The sequence below is a fragment of the Melanotaenia boesemani genome, chromosome 7, assembly GCF_017639745.1.
Source record: "Melanotaenia boesemani isolate fMelBoe1 chromosome 7, fMelBoe1.pri, whole genome shotgun sequence".
Classification (NCBI taxonomy): domain Eukaryota; kingdom Metazoa; phylum Chordata; class Actinopteri; order Atheriniformes; family Melanotaeniidae; genus Melanotaenia; species Melanotaenia boesemani.
In genome coordinates this window covers 16,595,119-16,615,755 of record NC_055688.1, presented here as the reverse complement: position 1 = coordinate 16,615,755, position 20,637 = coordinate 16,595,119, and the positions used below count along the sequence as shown (strand labels likewise).

General features: G+C 37.5%; 1 protein-coding gene across 1 annotated transcript in view; it reads left to right on the top strand.

Annotated features, from left to right (window-relative positions):
* fgfrl1a (fibroblast growth factor receptor like 1a) overlaps positions 1–20,637 on the top strand; it is a 75,396-nt gene that overhangs the window by 11,247 nt on the left and 43,512 nt on the right. The window contains exon 3 of the mRNA XM_041990292.1: positions 18,345–18,617. Coding sequence (XP_041846226.1) covers positions 18,345–18,617 — 273 coding nt within the window. The remainder of the gene's footprint in view (positions 1–18,344; positions 18,618–20,637) is intronic.

Here is a 20,637-nt window from a genome sequence, read left to right as displayed (position 1 = left end):
CATGTATTTAGTGCCAAAAATGTCTTCAAGGAGATAAAAAAGGAGTTCATATCCCAGATGCTGACCCAGCGTGGTACAACTATTTTAAGACTGCCCATGCAGCCAAAGTAGACACTGAATCTTGAGTTGATTATTGTTAATAATTCAAAAAGCAACAGAGGATGGCATGACTGACATTTCTTGCATTTTTCCCAAAGCAAGAAGCAAAACATTGACCAGCTCTGTAAAAGATTACAACAGCAGAGTACAAAAACATATATTGATTACAGCTACAGTGAAATACGCAGGGATACTTATCCCCTGCCAGTAACCACAACACTGATGTCTAGCTGAAACTCCTACAGACCAGTTAGCTGTGTTAATTATTTCCCACTACATGGTCCTTCATCACACCAACTTGGTTATTATCCAGAGGTAATCCCTGTTTTGTGCTGGCACCATTACCACATCGGGACACAACAGGCCTATTCTTCCACGTGTAATTAACAAAAGGTACTTATGAGCAGCTTTCTGAGATTTAACTGTTATCTAAGCTTTAGTGGAGGCAGAAGGATGTGGTGGAAAAGAGAGAAACTGGGGGGAAGGAAAGCTCCCAGATCAGAATGTAGTGAAGGTTTAAGAGTTAAGGTGTGTGGCTTTAACCACACTGGATTACATGTGGCAAATTTGAACTAAGAGAAAAATTTAGTTCATATTGTTCCACATGTTCCACTCTAAGTGGAAGAAAGTAACACCATTATGATTATTTCCTTGTTGCTATGTTGTGATATTCTCACCAACACACTTGGACTAAACATGATTGGTCTATTTTCCACGTTTGAGATTAAATCTTCAGATATTTTAGTGATTTCAGTTTGCTTCAGATGCACACTTTATGTTACCATGTTACCTAGAGCGACATGTCCTGAGCTAACCAAGTTAAAAGCTCACTTTGGGGGAGTAGAGGAGTACAGAGAAAAATAGTTTTAAAAACATAAAATAGATCACATTTAGTACATAATACAACAAACTATCAGGCTGTTAAAGCTCAACTGCAACCTCAACCTACATTTAAAGTTGTTCTTAAGTTCTCCTCCCTAAGGCGGTCAAATAAGTTGTGCATAATCTTTCCCGGAAGCATGGTTTCTTATTGGACAGCAACAAGCATTGCTTGAAAGGAATTATAGGAAAAATAAGGTTTCAGAGTGCAATAGCGATGTTATATATTCTGTCTAAAAAGGTAAAACGACTATTTCTTAGGGTGAAATTGCATTTCATGAACGTGTGTTTTCAGTATGCCTTGCTCTTGACTGCTTTCACTGTTTACATTTTCTGCCTCAAACTCCATGAAGTTATTTATTCATTTCACTCATTTTTTTTGTTTGCATAAATTATTGTCAAAGTTGTGCCGAATGGTAATAATATCACTCTGTAGCTACGTTCTCATTAATTACTGCAGATTTAATGAACGATGAGAGGAAATCAAGAACAAGAAATAAAGAAAACCAAATAAAGCGGACCAAAGAGAGACAGAGGGACTAGTCCACACTGACAGGGACAAGTGAGATGATGACTGATTAATTTCAGGCAGTTATTTGGGCTTGTGTGTGTGTGTGTGTGTGTGTGTGTACAGTCAACATCTTGGGCCCAGTATATAAAGTTCTGTATGTATCCAGACTCATTCATGTATCCAGATTCAACCAGTGGAAATGCTGAATTCTGCACATATAGAAGTAATTAAAGGGATACAGAAAACCTTCTTAAAGTTAAGATAATCTCTCAGTGGAAGTTGATGTGCAATCTTCCAGCTGTTGCAGATATTAAAGTTTTCTAATCAGTATCTTTACAAATTGAAAAGTGGTGCTAGGTGCTAACGCAAGCTTTTTTTTTGTGTGTGTGTGTAAACACCCACACTGCCTGAATTCACTTATGGCATCCAAATAAACTGAGTCGATTTCAGTTTTTTCATCTGTTATAATTATCTGTTTGATTTGCACACTCTGTCTTTATAACAGTAATGATTGGAGGAGGCAGAAGTTTGAAATCCCATGCTGACTGAAAAACAATCTTATTGTGGAACAGATTTGTAAGTCAAGGCAGCACTTGTTGATCCAGTCATTAAGAGATTACTAAAAAGAGATACAGGTTGAGCACATCAAGCAGTCTCTCTCTGACACACACACGCACACAAACTCACACACATACACAGTCTCGGGAGGCTAAGACAGTGACCAGAGCTGAACAAATGGACTTAGTTATGGCTGAAGATTGGTGTGGAATGTGGGAGGGGGGCACAAGCTTGTGTGTATTTACGTGCATGCAAATGTGTGTTATGTGCATGCTTGGAATGTTTGACTCCCCACCCACTGAACCAGAAAACACACAGGTGGAGGAGAAGTTGGATGAGAAAATGTGAAGAAGAAAAGGTGGAAAAACAGGAGGAAGAGTGACAGAAGAGAGTAATTCTGGATGTGCACCATGTTTGAGAGTGAAACGTGCTTTGATTGCAATGAAGTGAATTTAAGAATTTAAGTTTGTCTTCCAGACTATGAAGATGTAACCTTCACACGTCATCACTTAAAGTTCATTTAAAACAAAATTAATATTAGACAAACAAATTGCATGTTAATTGTATGTTTATATCATGGGTTACTTTGGTAACGCAGAGGACGTAATATGGTGACTCAGTGTAAGAGAAGTGTGACCAAATGTCCCTGATATTGCAGCTGTTTTTTGTTTGTTTTGTTTTGGTTTTTTCTATCATGATACGTAACATCAACCATGATTCATGAAATCTTGGAATTCTAGAAGATCCCTCGCTGAAACTGAATGTAAAAAGTATGCCGCTAATAGAGTGGGATACCTACCAGATGACAAGAGTGAAAAGCAAGAATATTTCTGGCCTAACATTCACTAACATCTGGCTTTTGTCTGCAGTTGGAAAAGATGCAGTTGGCTTTCAGTCTTTTGTCAAGAGTGGCCATTGCAGTGGGAATTCATTGGCCCCAACGCCAACTGCATACTTTTCTTTTACTAACACAAATTTGCCATCCAAAGCAAGTCACTTGAAGGCTCACAAGAGCACCAACCTGCAGATGAAAAGGTCCTAAATCCTAATCCGTAGTTATAGTTTGCACTCCCACTGGAAATTCACACTCTCACTTCCTCTGTGCAGGGCTAAAAAACAAAAGAAAAAGAAAAAGTTATGCCTATGAGAAACTGTGGTCCAGCACGGTGTGTTGGATACAATGCCATCCCTTTATGTTGTAGTAACTTAAAGGGGTTTTTACTGGGAGAAAAGAGTGGTTACTGGACATAACTAGTTCTATGACACACTGTCGTCAGTGCACTGAAGATGATTTCATTTACATATTGCCAGGAAAAAAAGTAGATAAACACAATAACTTGCTGAAACATAGAATTTTAACAAGCTTCAAAGTCAATATTTAGTACCTTTATTGTTCAACACAGTATGAGATAAGCTATCTTGTTATTTCTTTAAATAGTCTTCAGCAATAGTTTCTTGGCTTCTAAAAGGACTTTCCAAAGCTTCTTTTTGCATGTTTTCTTCCTTCTGTTCTATCAAGATGATTATTGCTTTAAAATGTTGAGGTTCGTGCTCTATGAAGGACTTCAAATGATCTGTTGCCATTGTTTCTCAGTCTGATTCTTGTGTAAATTAGCATATCTCAGCCTTTTATTCCTTTTTCCTTAAAATTGCATCCCTTCAATAGTGAGCATTTATGATGAGGTTTCAGTAAACAGAAGATCAGATAAAGTCAGTGCATCTCTCAGGTGCTGTGACATTTTTTTTCTATTTCGCCAAGTCATCACTTTCAGATACAGTGCACATCAAGCAGAGATGTTCCAGTTCTTTGGGAGTTATCTTGTATGTTATCATTGTTTTGTTTTTTTCATGGCTGCAACTAAAGAGATGGAAACAAATGATGTGTCTTGCTGACATGTGAGCTAGTAGCAAATTATTGCTAAATCATCTGTTATTTGTAGCCACACCACTGGTCCATACTTTGAGTTAGGTGCCTTTTCATTTCTTGAATGATGCATATGTCAATGTCAAGTGGCTTGTGTTAAATTCAATTACTTATACTTACAAATGTGAGATTAGCCTGAATTTCATCAATGTCTGTGATAATCTTAGCTTTTCGGCATCATCTATTCTGTCTACAACCCTTTTAAGTCTTATCTGTAATTATTTAACAACTCTCTCTTCTGCCATCTTGTTTTTGTCTCCTTCATATGTATGTCAATATGGATGTCTCCCTCCTGGCAAATATTCACCTCTTTATCACTGCAATGGACCATAGCAGGTGGTGGTACTCTGTGTGTGTATGCTTGTGTGTGTTATCATTGTTAATGAGTAACGACGTCTGCCTCCAGAATGCTGATAAGCATAAGGTCGAGGACACTTCACATGCACGCGTGCGCCCAAACCCACATAAATTCAACAGTGTTAGCCGTCCCTTATATTATTTCAACTATGTAGTGTCTTATCTGGATGGCATGAGACAGACTGTCGTCTAGTTGATATATTGTTACATAGTTTAACGCAAAATGTTTGTGTATGAATAGGTTTTGCTCCTTCTCTGGTTGGTTCACTGGGTTCTTGCAAAGTTGTGTCCACAGCTGGTGACTGTAACCTGACAGTGACTGAATAAGTAAACTGACCCCAGTCTCAGATTCCCCATATGCCCCCTTGACACATGCCACTCCTGCATTTTCTAGAAAAGACTTTGCATGAGTGTTTGTTGGAGGAGGCTGCTGAGGGCTGGGATGAAATGATTAATCCGTCTTTATGTGCTTGCATTGACTCTGTGCAGCTTTGTTGAATCTGAATTGTGTTTTCTTCAGTGTCCAGTTAAAATATTTTCTTTTATTTATATAATTTTGCAGCCAGAAACAGGTAGTTTCTCCTAAGGTTGTCCAATCTGTTGGTAATCTGATGTTAATTCTGTTATAGCTGTGAGATAAAAATGACAGCTAGTTATTGAATAGAAAAAGCTGCTGTGTTGTTGGTCATGTTTATCCATACAGCAAAACATTTCTTAAGATATTTGAGACAGTCACAAAGTACAATGACATGGCCATTAAAACCAGATATCGGGTGTAAGGTAAGTGTAATAATCCAGGGCTCCAGACTAACTTTTTTACGTGGAGCACAGTAACCCCTAACTTAAATTTTTAGGAGCACAAGCAGAAAATTTAGGGGCAAACAATGAAATTGCCTTGCTTAGCAAATATTCACATTTCCTCTCATTTTCACTGTATTAGTGATAAATACTTGAACAATAAATTCAGAAATTATGTTTACAATGCACATTTTTTTTTTGTGCAGCAGTTGATATAAAATAAAAAAAAAAGATCTTACTGGCCGCACTAATACAAAACAAGTAGACATAGAACTTGTCAAATCAAATCAAATCAGATTTGATTTGATTTTCACTTTGTAGTCGAAGCAGAACAGCAACTTTGTCACCATCATCCCTCATACGGCATGGTAGGACTTGTCCATGTAAATCCAGACCATAAACAGCTTCAGGGACTGATACTCTTCTACAGCCACTGTCCCCAACTCCTCGGTAAGAAAAGTAGCTATTGGCTGTCCTAAAAGTCGCTAGAAGTCGCTATTTAGCATAATCAACCTAGTACATATAGTTGTAATAGATGCTGCCATGAATGCCATACATATGTCATGGAAAAGGCAAATATTGATAAAAACACCACCTAAAAATGTTTGGAACAGCAAAAATAAATAAATAATTCTGTGAATTATTTTTCTTTATTTTTCAGTTCAATTTTTTTAGTGTATTTAGTTTTTAAATTAGGAGTTTGGAACATGTCACAACACTTAACTTTTTAAATATTTTTGTCCACATTCTTCATTAATAGACATTACTATCTGACGGTAAGCCAGCGCAGGATCATCCAGCAGCAGCTTTGTATGTTTCATTTTCAGGCTGGTCAATAAACAGAGGTAAACGTTGTCTGCTCTGAATACAGCTGTGTGCTGCTGTGTGAGGACAAAGCCTCGTATGAGTGCTTTGGATGAGGGAGGGGTCTGCGCAGCACCCGCTCCTGAATGGGAAGAGTAAACTACGTTCATTCACGTCAGTCTCCAAAAGTCTCCAATAATACCAAAAAATGTCGCTAGTCCCTTGTTTTTTTTTCAAAAAAGTCTCTAGAAGGGTCTGACAACTCGCTAAATATAGCGACAAAGTTGCTAAGTTGGCAACACTGAGGAATAATAAATTCCCCCAAGACCCGCCTCTTTCCACACATAAGCCAATCACAGTGGTCATTCGTCCCTGCTCACACCCACATTGGCTGTCGTCTTCTTCGTTGGTCGTCGGTGTTCGTCTACTTTTCTCATATTGAAGTTAGTTTGACTCGGCAAACCAGCAGCTAATTTGCACATTGCTGTAAACTGCTGGGCTGAAGAGGGGAGCAGAAGTTTGTTACTGACAAAATAAATTCAATTATAACTACTACAAGAAAAAGACCGACAAATATATTGGTCGCCATTGCTCGAATAGTTGAAAAATTCACTCGCACTGTCTCACATTTTAGTCGCAAAATGTGACCATTTGGTCGCAGTCTGGAGCCCGGTAATCTGATATGATGCATCTGCATGCACTTCCGAAATATATTTGAAAGATTGTTATCTACATTAACCAGTTCATTATCCAGTTTAATTCGTACGTATATGCGTGGTGACATCAATTCCTATTATTGTTTTTGGTGAACATGGTGGGGCCCACAGTCTTAGCATTATCTGCGAAAAAGAGAGGTAATAAGCCCTTAAATAGTTTACAGGTGAATGCAATTCAATGGTGAATTAAAAAAATCCCAAAAGAAGCTGATCTTGGGCTTATAGATGCCTTGTCACAGCTGTAGACAAATAATCCACCAAAAACATTTTTCGTCTTTGTTTATGACGTTTCTGATAGTTTTCCAAGCTTACATTTAGATTTTTTTTATCATTGGGTGTCCAGAAATGAAGTTTTTACAAGTGCTATTTTAAAAATTTGACATTATCCCAGCAAGAGAAGTAGATTTTAGATGGAAGCAACACATATAATTGTACATGTATAATTGTACCTTTATATCTTTATAATTGTATGTATAGATATTGCTGAGCATTGGTAAGTTATGCAAGAGTAGGGTTACTGTTGTCACTGCAAAAAGAAACATACGTAAGAAAATTGATCTCCAACTTTTATGAATTGATATTGGATAAAATGAATTTGAATAGATTTAAATCCATTAATCATTATTTTTATTTAACAGCAGGTCCTAACCTAAATACAGCTTTAGAAGAGAAATAAATGCAGAGATTGCAGCACCTGCAGTAATGCACAAAGTGCCAGCATCCTTATTGCCTAGCAGTTCCTGTAGCCTGGTTCTGGATCAGTGTTTGTTTGTGTCAGGTCTTTACTGTCAACCTAGATGTTACCTTGTCCTCAGCTTTCACACACTGGCCAGCTATGATATGCACATATACTGAACTGAAATATTTCTTTCACCTGGTTTTACATAAACTATCCATACTGTGTTATTTGTCTGTGCACTTCTTCTATCTTTATTAATCAAAGAGCTGTTAGCTTAACTGTCTGAAACTTCTAATCCCTATTTTGCTGAACATAATTTACATGATAATAAAGCACACAGGGTGTTACCTCTTTATTTTAAACAACAAGACACCATTAGGTGTCTAAAACTAAACTAAAGCAGTATTAATAATTTCTGTCAAGTTTTGAAGACACTCTCTCATCACAGGACACAAGCTTGGTATTCAACATTCTCAACATCAAACTGAAATTTGTGAGTTTCTTTTTGTAAAAAGCCTGAGCAACACAGGGGAAACATAGTTTTGTGTCTTCACGTTAGAGCACCAAGCTGATCAGTTTTCATCAAGTCTTGACTGGAAGTTGTTAATGGATTGTTTAGGTTGTCTCCAGCTCTGTCAGTTATTACTTTTCTTCTTTTTTTCCTATCTCCAGACATGAATGAAATACGAGGTTAAACAAGTAAAAGTGAATTATGTTACAAGGTAGCCATTAAAATGTCAGTCTGTAGTTAAACTGTAAATCCTTACATGCTCCAGGTAGATGTGGATTAACCTTTCTCTATAATGTTCTGCTTTAGCTCCTTCTGCATCCCTGAATCTATTTTTATGTAATGAGACTATTGCATTACTACACACAGACGCACAGAGAAACTTTGTTTGTGGTAATTCACCATTGACATAATGCATTCCACAGCTCCTCACCCTAACCAAAATCATCCCAGTTAGATGCCTAAACCTAACAATAACTTAATTCCAGTCCTAACCATAAAAACACGTTTTAATCATCAAAAAACCCTCTTAACACAAATACCTTTATAAATGTCATAAGAATGTTGCAGGTTTGAACTGCCATCATGTTCTTGGTATTTTCCAGAACAAATTCTCCCCAAAAAGACATATTCTCCCTTTTTCCTGATCTCTGGTATTTTCTGTCTTTTCTGTCTCAGATTAAAAATCTGCTGTCTTTGCTGACTTTTGGCATGAATTTGACTGTTTCTTTGTCCTATCCTTCCTTTAGATGGAATAAACAAGTTCATTTTTGCCACTATTTTATCAGAAATAGAATTAATAAAGATGGAGAGGATGCATGTTTAAAATGCATTTCCTGGCAAGTGGATGCTGAACAATGCATCAAAAAACAGCCTTTAGAAATGTTACTATTTTTCCATGATTTAAGTTTTGAAATTATACCAATTAAGAGCATTTAATAGTTTATTTAATTCTTTTTTCCCTCTATGACTCAAAAAAATACTGCAAATTTATAATAGAATTCATAGGATTTGAAGAACCTTTTTTAGTGAGTACACAGTTAGTGGCAGTCTTTAGTTTTTTTTTTGTTTGTTTGTTTTTTTTTCTCTCTCCCTCTCTCTATCTCTCTCTCATTTTTTTAAATAGGAAATCTGCTCAGATTTTCCCACTACTGCATTAATGTAAAACAAGATTTCAAGGTAAAACCATGTTCCTGTTTAACGGTTTCCTTGTGCTTAACTTAAGTGAGCTAATTGCTTTCATAAATCTCTCCTGTTTTCATTTGGGTGGAGAGTGTCATTAAAAATGATTCACATCTTTTGCAGTCCGGCACTTTGACAAATGTATTGCTCTTTCTGAGTGTAAAGTGAACATGAAAAGATCTGCTGTAGATTTCACATGTTGCCCCTTTGATTTTAGAACATTTGCATGACGTTTAAACAATGATACTTGTGTTTGAAAGGAACAGCATTATTAAGTGGTAATCTTATGCAGTTTTTACTTAAATTTCACAGCGATGTTCAGGGTACTATTTCTGCAAGAGGTTTAAAAGAAATCTTGAAACTAAAGCTTTACCATGGATAACCGACCTACTTGTGTGGTGAGTTTCTTCTAAAGGACAGTCTTGATCCTTAATTCTTTGTGGAGGGTTTTTTTTTTTTGAGTGAACATTTGCCAGGTGCAACAAACAGAAAAGTAGAAAGCTGGAACAACATAACCAGTTATTAGAATTACAGTAATGAGCGGAGCTTAAAGACAAGGATGCAAAGATGAGGATGGAGAGCGTGAAAGTTAAAAGGGAACAATCACATCAATCTTTTAGATCTAAAGTTATATTGGTGCATGAGTGGCTTTTACCTTCATGCAGGTGAGATGCTCGTAGAACCGAATTTTACTGTTTTTACGTTTTTTTAACAGGGTTTTACGTTTTTTAAATTAAAAAAAAAAAATTAAGCCTTTCTTGTTATAAAAGCCCCTGTTTTTTCATCATTATTTCAACCCAAAATATTTTTATTTTTTATTCAGATTTATTACAAACAAGGCGTGTAATGGCTGCCTCAACACCTCTCAATAACAACCTGGAGCCTACAAATACTAACAAGCAGATCACCAACCTCAAAGAACACATCTGAAAGCTCTCTGACAAACTGAGGTCCAAAACTGAAATGCTCAATAGTCTGCTGGACTTGGCCCACCAACAGTCCGTGCACATTGCTTCACTAAAGGTGACTCTTGAAGATTGGGTGCCTGGGGACCCTGACACCCACCTGGCCCTCCTCTAGCTCAACACCGGAATACCCGCTCTGGTCTGAAGTAATCTGCCACAGGAAGAGGACCTTGGTCTGTGCTGGTTGTTCTTTCCAACCACTTTGAGGTCTTGTCAGCATCTGTATCTGACGATGAGGTAACCACTCCACCATCCAGCTGTGACCTTGTGGCTACGTGGAATAAAGGCTCGGTCAGCCACTGCTTTTGTCTGTGCTTTGTCCACCTCCATGAGGAACCTTTGCCTCCTCCTCTGTGGGCCCTGCTATGAGAATTTCCATTGCAAGGAACTCCACCAAAAGAACCACCAATTCCTTTGTGTGTGACTAGAAAGAGTTGTGTGTTTTTAAATAGATTTTTAAAATACTTTGGTGTGTGAAGGCTTCAAAAAAATAATTTGCATACATTTTTTATGAAAAGCACTTTGTGTTGCTTTATGCCTGAAAGGTGCTTTATAAATAAAATTGGATTTAATTTGAATTAAACCAAATATTCTATTAGATTTAAAGATTTAAAAGGGTTCACACCTCTCTGCATACATGCATGTTTCTGTAAATGTGGCTGCTCTCAGAAAGTTGATGGTAAGAGTTGCTGAGGGGATCAGATTGCCAAACCAAGCACTCAGCAGATTCCTCAAAGTTTTGCTTGCCGCTGTGTATTTATCTATTGTGTGCATGGGTTTGAGAAAGAAAGAGACAAGTGTAGGCCTGAGCTATTATGTGTGTGTTTGTGTGTGTGAGAGTGCATCGTGCAGGCCTTCAATCTTATAACAGCCTCAGGCCCAATGTAACCTGTCAGGATGTAGTAACAAGCAGCAGTTGACCTATTGATGGGGTGGAAGTGATGGGTCAGGACGAGAAGGAGTTTGTGTACAGGTCTGTGTGCACCTGAGAAAGACAACTTAATGTGCATCTATCCCTCTGCCTCTGCTGCCTCAGGCAACAGAGAATCAACTGAGTTTGTGCTTGAGTCTGTGGATGTCTGTGAAACAGAAGCAAGAGGAGGTAAGACAATACTGCAGATTTTTGCTAAATAATCTGCTTCTGTTAATGCTGCCTTATGCAACTAGCATTGCAAATGTTCAGTTCAGAAGTGATTTATAACAGAATTCAGAATACAATATAGTTTTTAAAAAAGCCAGTCATGATTATGTATGTAGCAAATATGCAGGTATTTTAATTTAAGCAGAGCACACAAACTTTCATACTACAGACAAGCAACCTTTCTGTATGGTAGTTACTGATTTGTCTGTTGGTTTTCCAGACTTCTGAGAAACGCATACTTGTTTCACAGCATATACACACACTTACACACCTCTACCTTGCAGTACATCAATGCTGTGTCCTGCTGTTAAGAGTTCTCCATCAAAAGCATTCCTCGGCGTTCCTCTCACGCCCCAGTCTCACTTCCCTGCCAACAACAACGTTGAGCTGGACTCTGCAAGCATATCTGAGTCAAACAGCAATGGAACATCAAGAGCATTAAAAGTTAAATTCTCAATCCAAAACGTAAAGAGCAGAAAATATAAAACACCAAAAATATATATTTCTGGCAAATATAAAACACAGAAAAATTAGCCTTTGGGGGGGGGCTTTAAAGAAATGTATTTTGTATGCGGAAACTGCTTTTAACTTCTTCTGAGAAACCTCATTTGTGCCCTAACTTTGCCAAGTAATATTTTGTATTATTTATTCATTTTATTTGTTTATGAAATGTTAATGTGATTAGAACAAACATCACAGTGACATAACAGACACTTCATAAGGCTACCAAATACAGAACCATAAAAAACAAGGTACACTAAGAACCTTAGGTTTACACCAGGGACATGTCTGCTATCATATGCATGTCAAAGCTTTGCTGACAGAATTCCTCAAAAATCAAATCAAACTTTATTTATAAAGCGCTTTTCATAATGAAGGCAACACAAGGTGCTTTACGTGATAAAAAAAATCATGCATATTAAAAGTTAAACAAGCCGTTACACCCATCAAAATAGATTACATAACGATTAATAAAAAAACTCGTTAAAGTTTTTCACATAGTTGCACGCACACACAGAACACTGCAGTGCAGGCTTTTGGCATCATCATTGTGGTGTGTGCACAGCTAGATGGCAGAAAATAGTGCCAAACCCAGGTTGTACTAAACGTCAGAGCCAGCCGAGCTCCTAAACAGAATTTTTAAGAAAAGCTAAAGGATCATTGTCTAGTGACAGCAGTAAATAGGTTGAGGTGTCCTGTACAGCAGGTATCATTTATAAATCTGGCTGGTTGTATAGTATAATATATATATATATATATATATATATATATATATATATATATATATATATATATATATATATATATATATATTAGTATTTTTTACTTTTTGAGCCCTATGAAACTAACATTACTAGTATGTTGTTATTGTTAAAGATTAGAAACACAGTCAATATAAAAAACATCATGTACTATCATTTGGAAATATTTTCAGCTGACATTTTGCACAAATCTTTATCAACCATTTAAAAAAAAATTATCAAAATTTTTTTAAATACATTTTTTGAATGAGTTGATATCCTGTGACTGTTTTTGCACCCTAAATGAGCATACATCCTGTACTGCATAATTAGTAATATAGTAATATAATAAGCACAATACCCATCTAATGGTTGTCCAGAGATGGAAAAATTCTGTACTTTCATGAGTACCTGATAGATCTTCTCACTCCTTAAGGCCAAGCATGACTCTTAAGACTAGACCAAACTGAAAATCAAAACTGTAGTAACCTTAAGGAAAAAGTAATGAAATGTATGTTTATTTATTTGTTGTAACAATACTTCTTGGCAATAAATCGTATACCGTTGGAAAGCCTGTTAATTTCCCTTTTAAATTTTTAGGGAAAACACATTTGTGGGATGTGCCCATTGAAAACTGGCCAAATGTTCTCTGCCAAAGCCAAACAGCCATTCCAGCCTCTCCTCTTCTAACTTCTGGAGGTAGTCACTGATGAACCTCACTCTGTGGGGGCCAGTGTCATCATCACAGAGAATAGACGTCTGTCCCAGACTGTTGAGATGTAATTATCACTGGTTGTAGCATCTCATCTCAAAATCTCTCTAAATTAAAATTGTCTTCAAAGATGACAAGCCTTGTCTTTCCAGTGGGGAAGCTGCCACCCAGTCACACTGCCCTTCCTGGTTTGGCATTGGCCAGTTTAGTTTACTGTACTATGGACTAGACCTATAGAAGGTACAGTTGCATATCAATTTCTTGAAGCTTAGATCAGTATTCTTATATATTAAGCATTATTTCTGTTTTTGTTTTCCAGCGGCACTCAGTTGACAGTTCAATAAGCATCTCTTTCTGCAGTGACTAATTTTCCTCCCAGGTTTATTAAATAAGGAGGTCTTTTGATAAGGATAAGGTAGGATTTCCTAAAGAATGACCAAAGCAATTTTTAACAGCCCAGGCTTCCTAGGAATTCTGTTGTTACTGGCCACTTCTGCACCACACAGTAAAAAAAAAGAAGAAAAAAATCCAGGGAAGATTAACCTATTTTATCTGGAAAAATAAAAGTTGAAAATGATGAAGCTGACGTGTTGAAGCAACCTCCAAATAAAACCGCATTCCTCAGCAGATCTTGCGCAGTGTATTTTCAGTTGTTTGGGGAGTTACTGTTAAAAGAACAGAATGTTTGAACTGATTTCCTCTTTATTTGGCCTTCAGATTCTCTCCCTTGCTCCAAATGGAGGCTGAGCAGCTCTGAGCAGAAAGAGTAGTGTGTGTCATGAAGTTGGCTGCATTTTCCTGTCGTTAGGTTGCAGAATACCAGACGTTCACGCTAAACCTATCTACACACTCCTTGAAATATAAGGGAAAAACAGAGGGAGAGCGTGCATGGTTTGGGGGGTGCAAAAGGCAGACAAAATATCTTCAAGTTGCTTTAAATTGTTGTGGGTAGTGAAATGTTGCAAGTACACAGCACAAGCTCAAATAACATAAATCATAACAGACATTTTAATGTCCTGCAGTTTTCTTTACTCGTTTGCAAACGTTTACACAAACTGGCTAAACAGTAACACAATTATGATAAAGCACATAAAAAATATCATCGTTGTTGCTCTAAGTACAGTGTTAAATTAACTTTAAAGACTTTGTGTATTTATTAGAAGGTATGTAAGGCAAGAAAGCACCCCCACAAATTGTGTTTTTATGTTTGCATGCAGAGGTCTTTTCACATATTACAGCTGAAAGGTCTGTGATCATTTTCTCATTAGATTTAATGGAAAAGTGATGCCAAACTTTTGAGTGTTAGTGTAGTGCTGCATGCGTTCTTCTGTATATCCTTAAAAAATACTTGTATAGACTGAAGTTTGTCCTTAGTTTTTCCAGGTAAGCTGGTGGTTCGAATCTTGCTTCATCCCAGGCAATCTGCTGTTGTCTTTGGGCAAAATACTTCACCCACCTTGCCTCCCATGTCAGCGTTGCTGGTGTTAAAATGTTTATGAATGTTTGGTGGTGGTCGGAAAGGTGATTGGTGTGGCAGCCGCTACTACACGTATATTAAGAACAGACTCTTCTTCTTATAATTATTATTAAGAAAACCTTCATTGTGCATTCTGCATGATTTCTTTGGAGTCTTCTGAGCTGAACATACACCTCCAAAGCAAGTAGCCACAGTAGTAGATTCTGTCAGTGTAGAAGTCTTGATGCATAAGTAAAACTCAGATCCATTCATTATTTTCTTTGTTGGACTGATTTAGACTTAAGTTGCCGTTACTACATTAATTTGTTCATACACAGGGGTTCACACATTTTTTTCCCAGACAAAATCTTTTCCAGACAAAACCATATATATTAATACAGAATGCAAAGGGTTACATCAACTGTCTTTAAGTCCCATATTCACCCTCTTATGAGCAGAAATGCAAGTGTACACACTCTGACCTATGTCTCCTGTAGTAGAAGAAGAGATTTTTTACTTGCTTGAGTTTCAACTCCCATGAGAGAGATTTTAAGATTTTACTTCAGTCACGGACCTAGGAGGAGGAGGGGGAGGAAGACGAGGAAAAGTTGGAGGAGAAATAGTGGCTGCTGCTTTTGTGTTCTAATCAGTGAGGAGAGCTGGAATAGAGAAAATGGGGAAGTCAAGGAGGAGGATGTAGGAGAGGCTAACAGTCGAAAGTTGAGAGGTTCAGTTAGAGGTCCTGCTCCTGTGGTCCCCTGAGGAAGATATTGGGGAAGCTGTGTGTGTGCAGATCTGAAAAAGGCAGGAGGCCAGTAAATCACTCCTGAGAGAAAGAAAAGATTCTGCTGTGGAAGAGAAGGATGGTGCAAATGAGAGTGATGAAAGAGGACAAGCAAGAGCAAAATGGAGAGAGGCAGAGAGAAAGGAAAAGAGTGATGACAGGGAAAAGGAGAGGACGGGTGGTGGTGGTAAGAGGAAGAGAGGGGCCAAGGGCAGGAAAAAAGAGGTAGCAGGGGAGTAGTAAGAGTTCAGCTGAATGTGATTTCAATCTGTTGGCGAAAGAAAAGAAGAAATGAATAGAAATAAAAAAAAATTACCCTAAAGAGTCTGTGGAAGTCAGAAATATGAGCAAAAGAGGTAAAAGTTTTCAAGTGAAACAAAGAGGGAATGTTACAGCCCATAAAGAAAAGATAAGGAGAGTTGGTTTTCTTCTTTTTCAGCATGTAGGATGTATATTGTATGTTAATCTAAAGCACAACCAAGGAATCTGGGGATGAATAGATAACCAGAAAAAGAAAAGAAAGCATGTATAAGTTAGGAAATGAGGAGAATGTGAAGCGAGTAAGCCATTAAACTGAATGAACACATTCCCCCCGTCCAGGAAAGACAGGATAGAGTGAGCAGAGAAAAAGGGAGTCTCCTGTGATTACCTCTGTGTGACTAATGTCTTTTTCACACATTTCATTTCCATCCATCCATCACTGCACCCACCCCCCTTATTCCCTGTTTAAGAAAATAGCCTGTTATAACAGCACTTAGAAACTCCTGTAACCGTTCTCCCGTTTTTATGTGCTGTGCTATTTTATCCCTCCTACAACTGCAGGGTGAGAAAACAGATGAAGATCTAAGTTGATCTATTTTGTCGACAGTTCATGTGTTGCTGCTGCTGGTCAGAGATTATTTTTTTTCCTTGAAATTTCTTAAATCCGATTAAAATATACTCTCACGTTCTTTTTTTTTTTAACCTTGTTGTTGCATGTGCCTAAACAAAATATCAAAAGTTGTATACAAACAAATATTTTTCCTGGTGAATGAAATATTGACACTAATAGTTAAAAAAAATTACTATTAAAGGATTATTCAAGTCCTAATTGGGGTTTACTTTACATGTCAACCTGAAAAACAAGGGATAAGTGTGTGCAGAGAAGAAAAAAAAAAACACTTATCCTGCTTATTTCGTGTTACACAGCAATTATTTTTATTGCCAAATGGTTTCTGTAAAATGAATAACAGAGGATTTGGTGTCAAGTTAGAACCTGGACTCAATATTTGCAGTATAATCCTGTGAAACTGGAGAAGCAACTGCACAACATCATACACTGCCAGAACAGCCATCTAACCTGACTGCATTTAGGGAGATGTGGTTGGACTAGCTTGCTAGTTAGCAGTGAATAAAACTCTTTAAAAAAAAAAACTGTTGCAGGCTGCTGCATAAATGTCTGTGTTTGGTGGATGGTATTGCTCTTTCTTATTGATTTAAGGTTTCAAGTAATAAAAATTTTATATGGGTAAGGCATTAAAAAAATTTGGATGGCCAACTTGATTAATTTATATGTGAAGGAAACTATCGTCTTCATATAAATAGACTTAAACATAAGTTTTTATTAAACAAGTAAATCTTAGTTAGTGATGTATTTATCAAATAGTTTAAATTATAACTCCTTATCCTCTAAACTCTTAAACTATACTAATAACTTGCTAACCTGAGAGCTCTTCTCGTTTCTAAAGCCAGAAGCCGACCAAAAACAACAAGCAGTGGATAAATTCTGCAAAAATTAATAGATCTTTTTTAATTTTTTTTTAAGACAAATATGTCTTCTAACAGACAAATAAGTAAAAGAAAAGTTAAACAAATCGTAAATGTTTGCTGTGTTTCTCCTATTTGTCAGGCCACATGTATTTTACTTGATAAGCCTCCATCAGGCACATTGTCAAGATTAGTCTCGGCTTTGTCTTTCCCTTGAAATGTTTAACTTGCAGGACATGACCTAAAAGAAATTGTTTTGTGGTGGATTTCCCTACAATTGCCTTTTGTTTTTTTACTTTTTTTTTTCTTCATGGTGTCATAGTTCTTGTTTATCTACTGCTATGTTTGTGGAGTATTGTTTTAATCTAAAATAAGTAATGAAAGGTCAAATGGAGATTTAGAGAAGGCATTGAAACTAGTTAACTCCCACAGTTCTCCTGCTTCCATCGCTCTGTCTTCCTGTTTGTCTTTCTTTTTATGCCTCTCCCCCACCATATTTCATTCTCCTTCTCTTTTCAAATTTACTCCCTTGAATTCCATCTTCCCGTTCCCTTAATTTCCTCCTTGCTTGTCCTTTTACCTCCTCTCCTCCCTTCTTTTTCCTCCCCCCATCCCTATTTGTTCTCGCCACCATCTCCTCCCACCTTTCCAGTTCAATCAGGCTACTTTTACACCCCTTTTTGTTTTTCTAGTGTGCGGTTTCACAGTAGACTAGCTACTGAGCAGCCAAGGTCATGCCTGATTCTGGATTTCGGCACAGTATCACCACTGATATTAAGCCTTCTACTCGGGATGCATTTGCTCCAAGAGGATGCTATGGTTTTTCTGTATTAAAATAGCAACGTTGAGCCATCAAGGACTTAGATTACAGGAAAATTCTTGTGTTTGTCAAGCATATATTTTGTGCTGGTTTTTGGTTTGGCCTGAAATGTTATATTGATATCACAGTAAATTCATAAAATTTAACATGTCAGACTTTGTCATGTTTAAAGCAATAAACAATAAAGTCCTCAGCCCCTGTTCTACATGTATCCAGTTCTTATATGTCAAGACTTGTGAGTCTTTCTTATCACTTCAATGTGATGCCATAACAACACAGAAATGTAGCAGAATAGCATGACATGAAACTGTCCAATGACGGGAAAAATCTGTTCATACTCTGCTGAGAATCAACTGTCACAGCAGGACATCATGTCGGCCAGCTACAAACTACAGCTTTTCAAGTCAAAGCAGCTGGATGTTGCTGCTGCTGGTAGTAAATCTTTTTCTTCTACTATTCTATAGGTCCTCCAAGAGTTTCAGAGAGGGTTACCCACCGTCAGAGCGTCCGCCTGGGTCGCACTGTGAAGCTCCCCTGCCCTGTGGAAGGCGACCCCCCTCCCCTCAACATGTGGACAAAAGATGGCCGGAACATCCACACCGGCTGGACACGGTTCAGGGTTTCACAGCACGGCCTGCGTATTAAAGAAGTGGAGACGGATGATGCAGGGACTTATATCTGTAAGGCTACCAATGGGTTCGGCAGTGTGAACATCAACTATACGCTGATCGTCATAGGTAAGCACTTTTTAAATTCTGAGCCATTGCAGCAAAAGAAAGTAACACAAACCTTTGATTTCAATCATGATATTATGAATAAATGACATTGGTGGGCTGGCGAAACACTTTACAGTTTTAAAGAAACGTTGTTCTTCAACTCTAAAACACTTCTCTCCTAGACATACTGAGGTGGCCTTTCTCCCCCAAACATTTCTCAGACAAAATCTGCACATGCAGAATAAAGTTGTCATTTTTAAATGAAGTAATTGTTCTTGGACAGTAAAACAATGCTTTTTGATTTTTATTTAAGAGTTATATTAAACTCCTCCCATGTCAGCATTGCTGGTATAAACGCAACAAAAGAAATTAAACCAAAAAATCAATAAAACAAAAATGTCTTTGTTCAAAAGGAGAAGGAAAAGCCCTGCATGTATTTAATTCCACCCCTTTTCCATACACCAATGAATTATAAATACCATCATTATTTGTTGTCTGAGTCTTCCTGTTTGTGTGTACTTATGACCAAAATTGTTGTTTGAATGAGGCATTTGTTACAGAAGAAACCTTTGTTTTTGCTTTGCCCGTGTTTTGCATGTGAGACACTGCATCAGTGTGGAATGTCATGTCTGCATGTGCATCTCTTAAACGTCGCTATAAAAGAGACATTGTTGTGCCTTGCTCCTTTTTCCTAAACAATGAGTCTGTAAGTTGTTTCCCAGAAACTGTGTCTGTCGTCAGCATGTCTGGGTTGGTGTATTTTCACGTCTTTGTCTCAGCTTTTCAGATTGTTGCGGTGGCCATAGTTTGTGACCCTGTGGACAACCTTGCAACTCAAACACAGGTGTTCTTTTTTCTGTCCTGATCTCAAATAGCCACTTCCCTCAACTCCTATCCATGTAAACAAAATACCTGTAGGAAGGACATTGTGTCAGGGCACATTTACACATACAAGCCTCTGTGTTTGTCAACTTGTGTGTCTGGGTCGGTGTGTCAGAGTTCCTCCACATCCCTCTTGAGTGTGTGTGTGTGTGCATCAGTCAATGTGTTTGTGCACATGCCAGTCTGTGTGTGTGTGTGTGTGTGTCAGGTTTCAGTCAGTAGAGTGGATGCCAGCCGGGAGATTAAGTCTGCACAGCGTTCCAGAGAATCTGACTAAAGCATCTCCCTCTGCCCTGCTTCGGCACTTCAAAGACGGAGTTGAGTAAAATGCTCCGATACAGATATAACCACACATTATTTTAGTGCTGAATGACTGAAGATGAAACGCACTCATAGTGTCCTAGTAAATATTTGTATTTAGAGGATATTCTTTGACTTAACTTAAGCTAATTAGATATTTTTTATTTGAAAATCAGGCTGAAAAATGAATGACAATGTTTTATCTGTACGTCTTTAGTGACCTATTCTATTCTATTCTATTCTATTCTATTCTATTCTATTCTATTCTACAGTCATTTAGCAGACGCTTTTATCCAAAGCGACTTACATTTGAGAGGAAGAACAACACAAGCATGAATTCAAACAAGATGGGACGTCATAATTAAGTGATAGTCAGACCGCTTTTGAGTCCAGTTGGACCCAGGTGCTGTCATGTAGTGCTAGTGCAGTGCATATAATTTTTTTTTTTTTTTTTTTTTTTTTTTTTTTTTTTTGTCATTTTATTTAAATACAGGATCACGATTTCATCACACAATATCAACTTGGGCATAAGTACATGATTTCATCACACAATATCATCTTGGGCAGTCAGTAGAAGCATTTAAGTTCATTGTGGAGTATTAAATAATTATAAAAATAAACAATTTCACATGCATTAAACCTTTTTATAATGTTTAGTTGCTCATATATGTTCTTAATCTCTGTTAGCACAATAAATTGGCCTATTTCCAGTGAATAATATGCTTTTATGCTCTCCAGTAATCATAATCGGTATGTGATTCAAAGCTTCATCGGTCTTGACCTGAACTTCAAAGAAAAGCTGGCATACAGAGGACAGGAGGGTGCAGAGAGGTGGAGGGTGGTGGGGGGCAACAGCTGC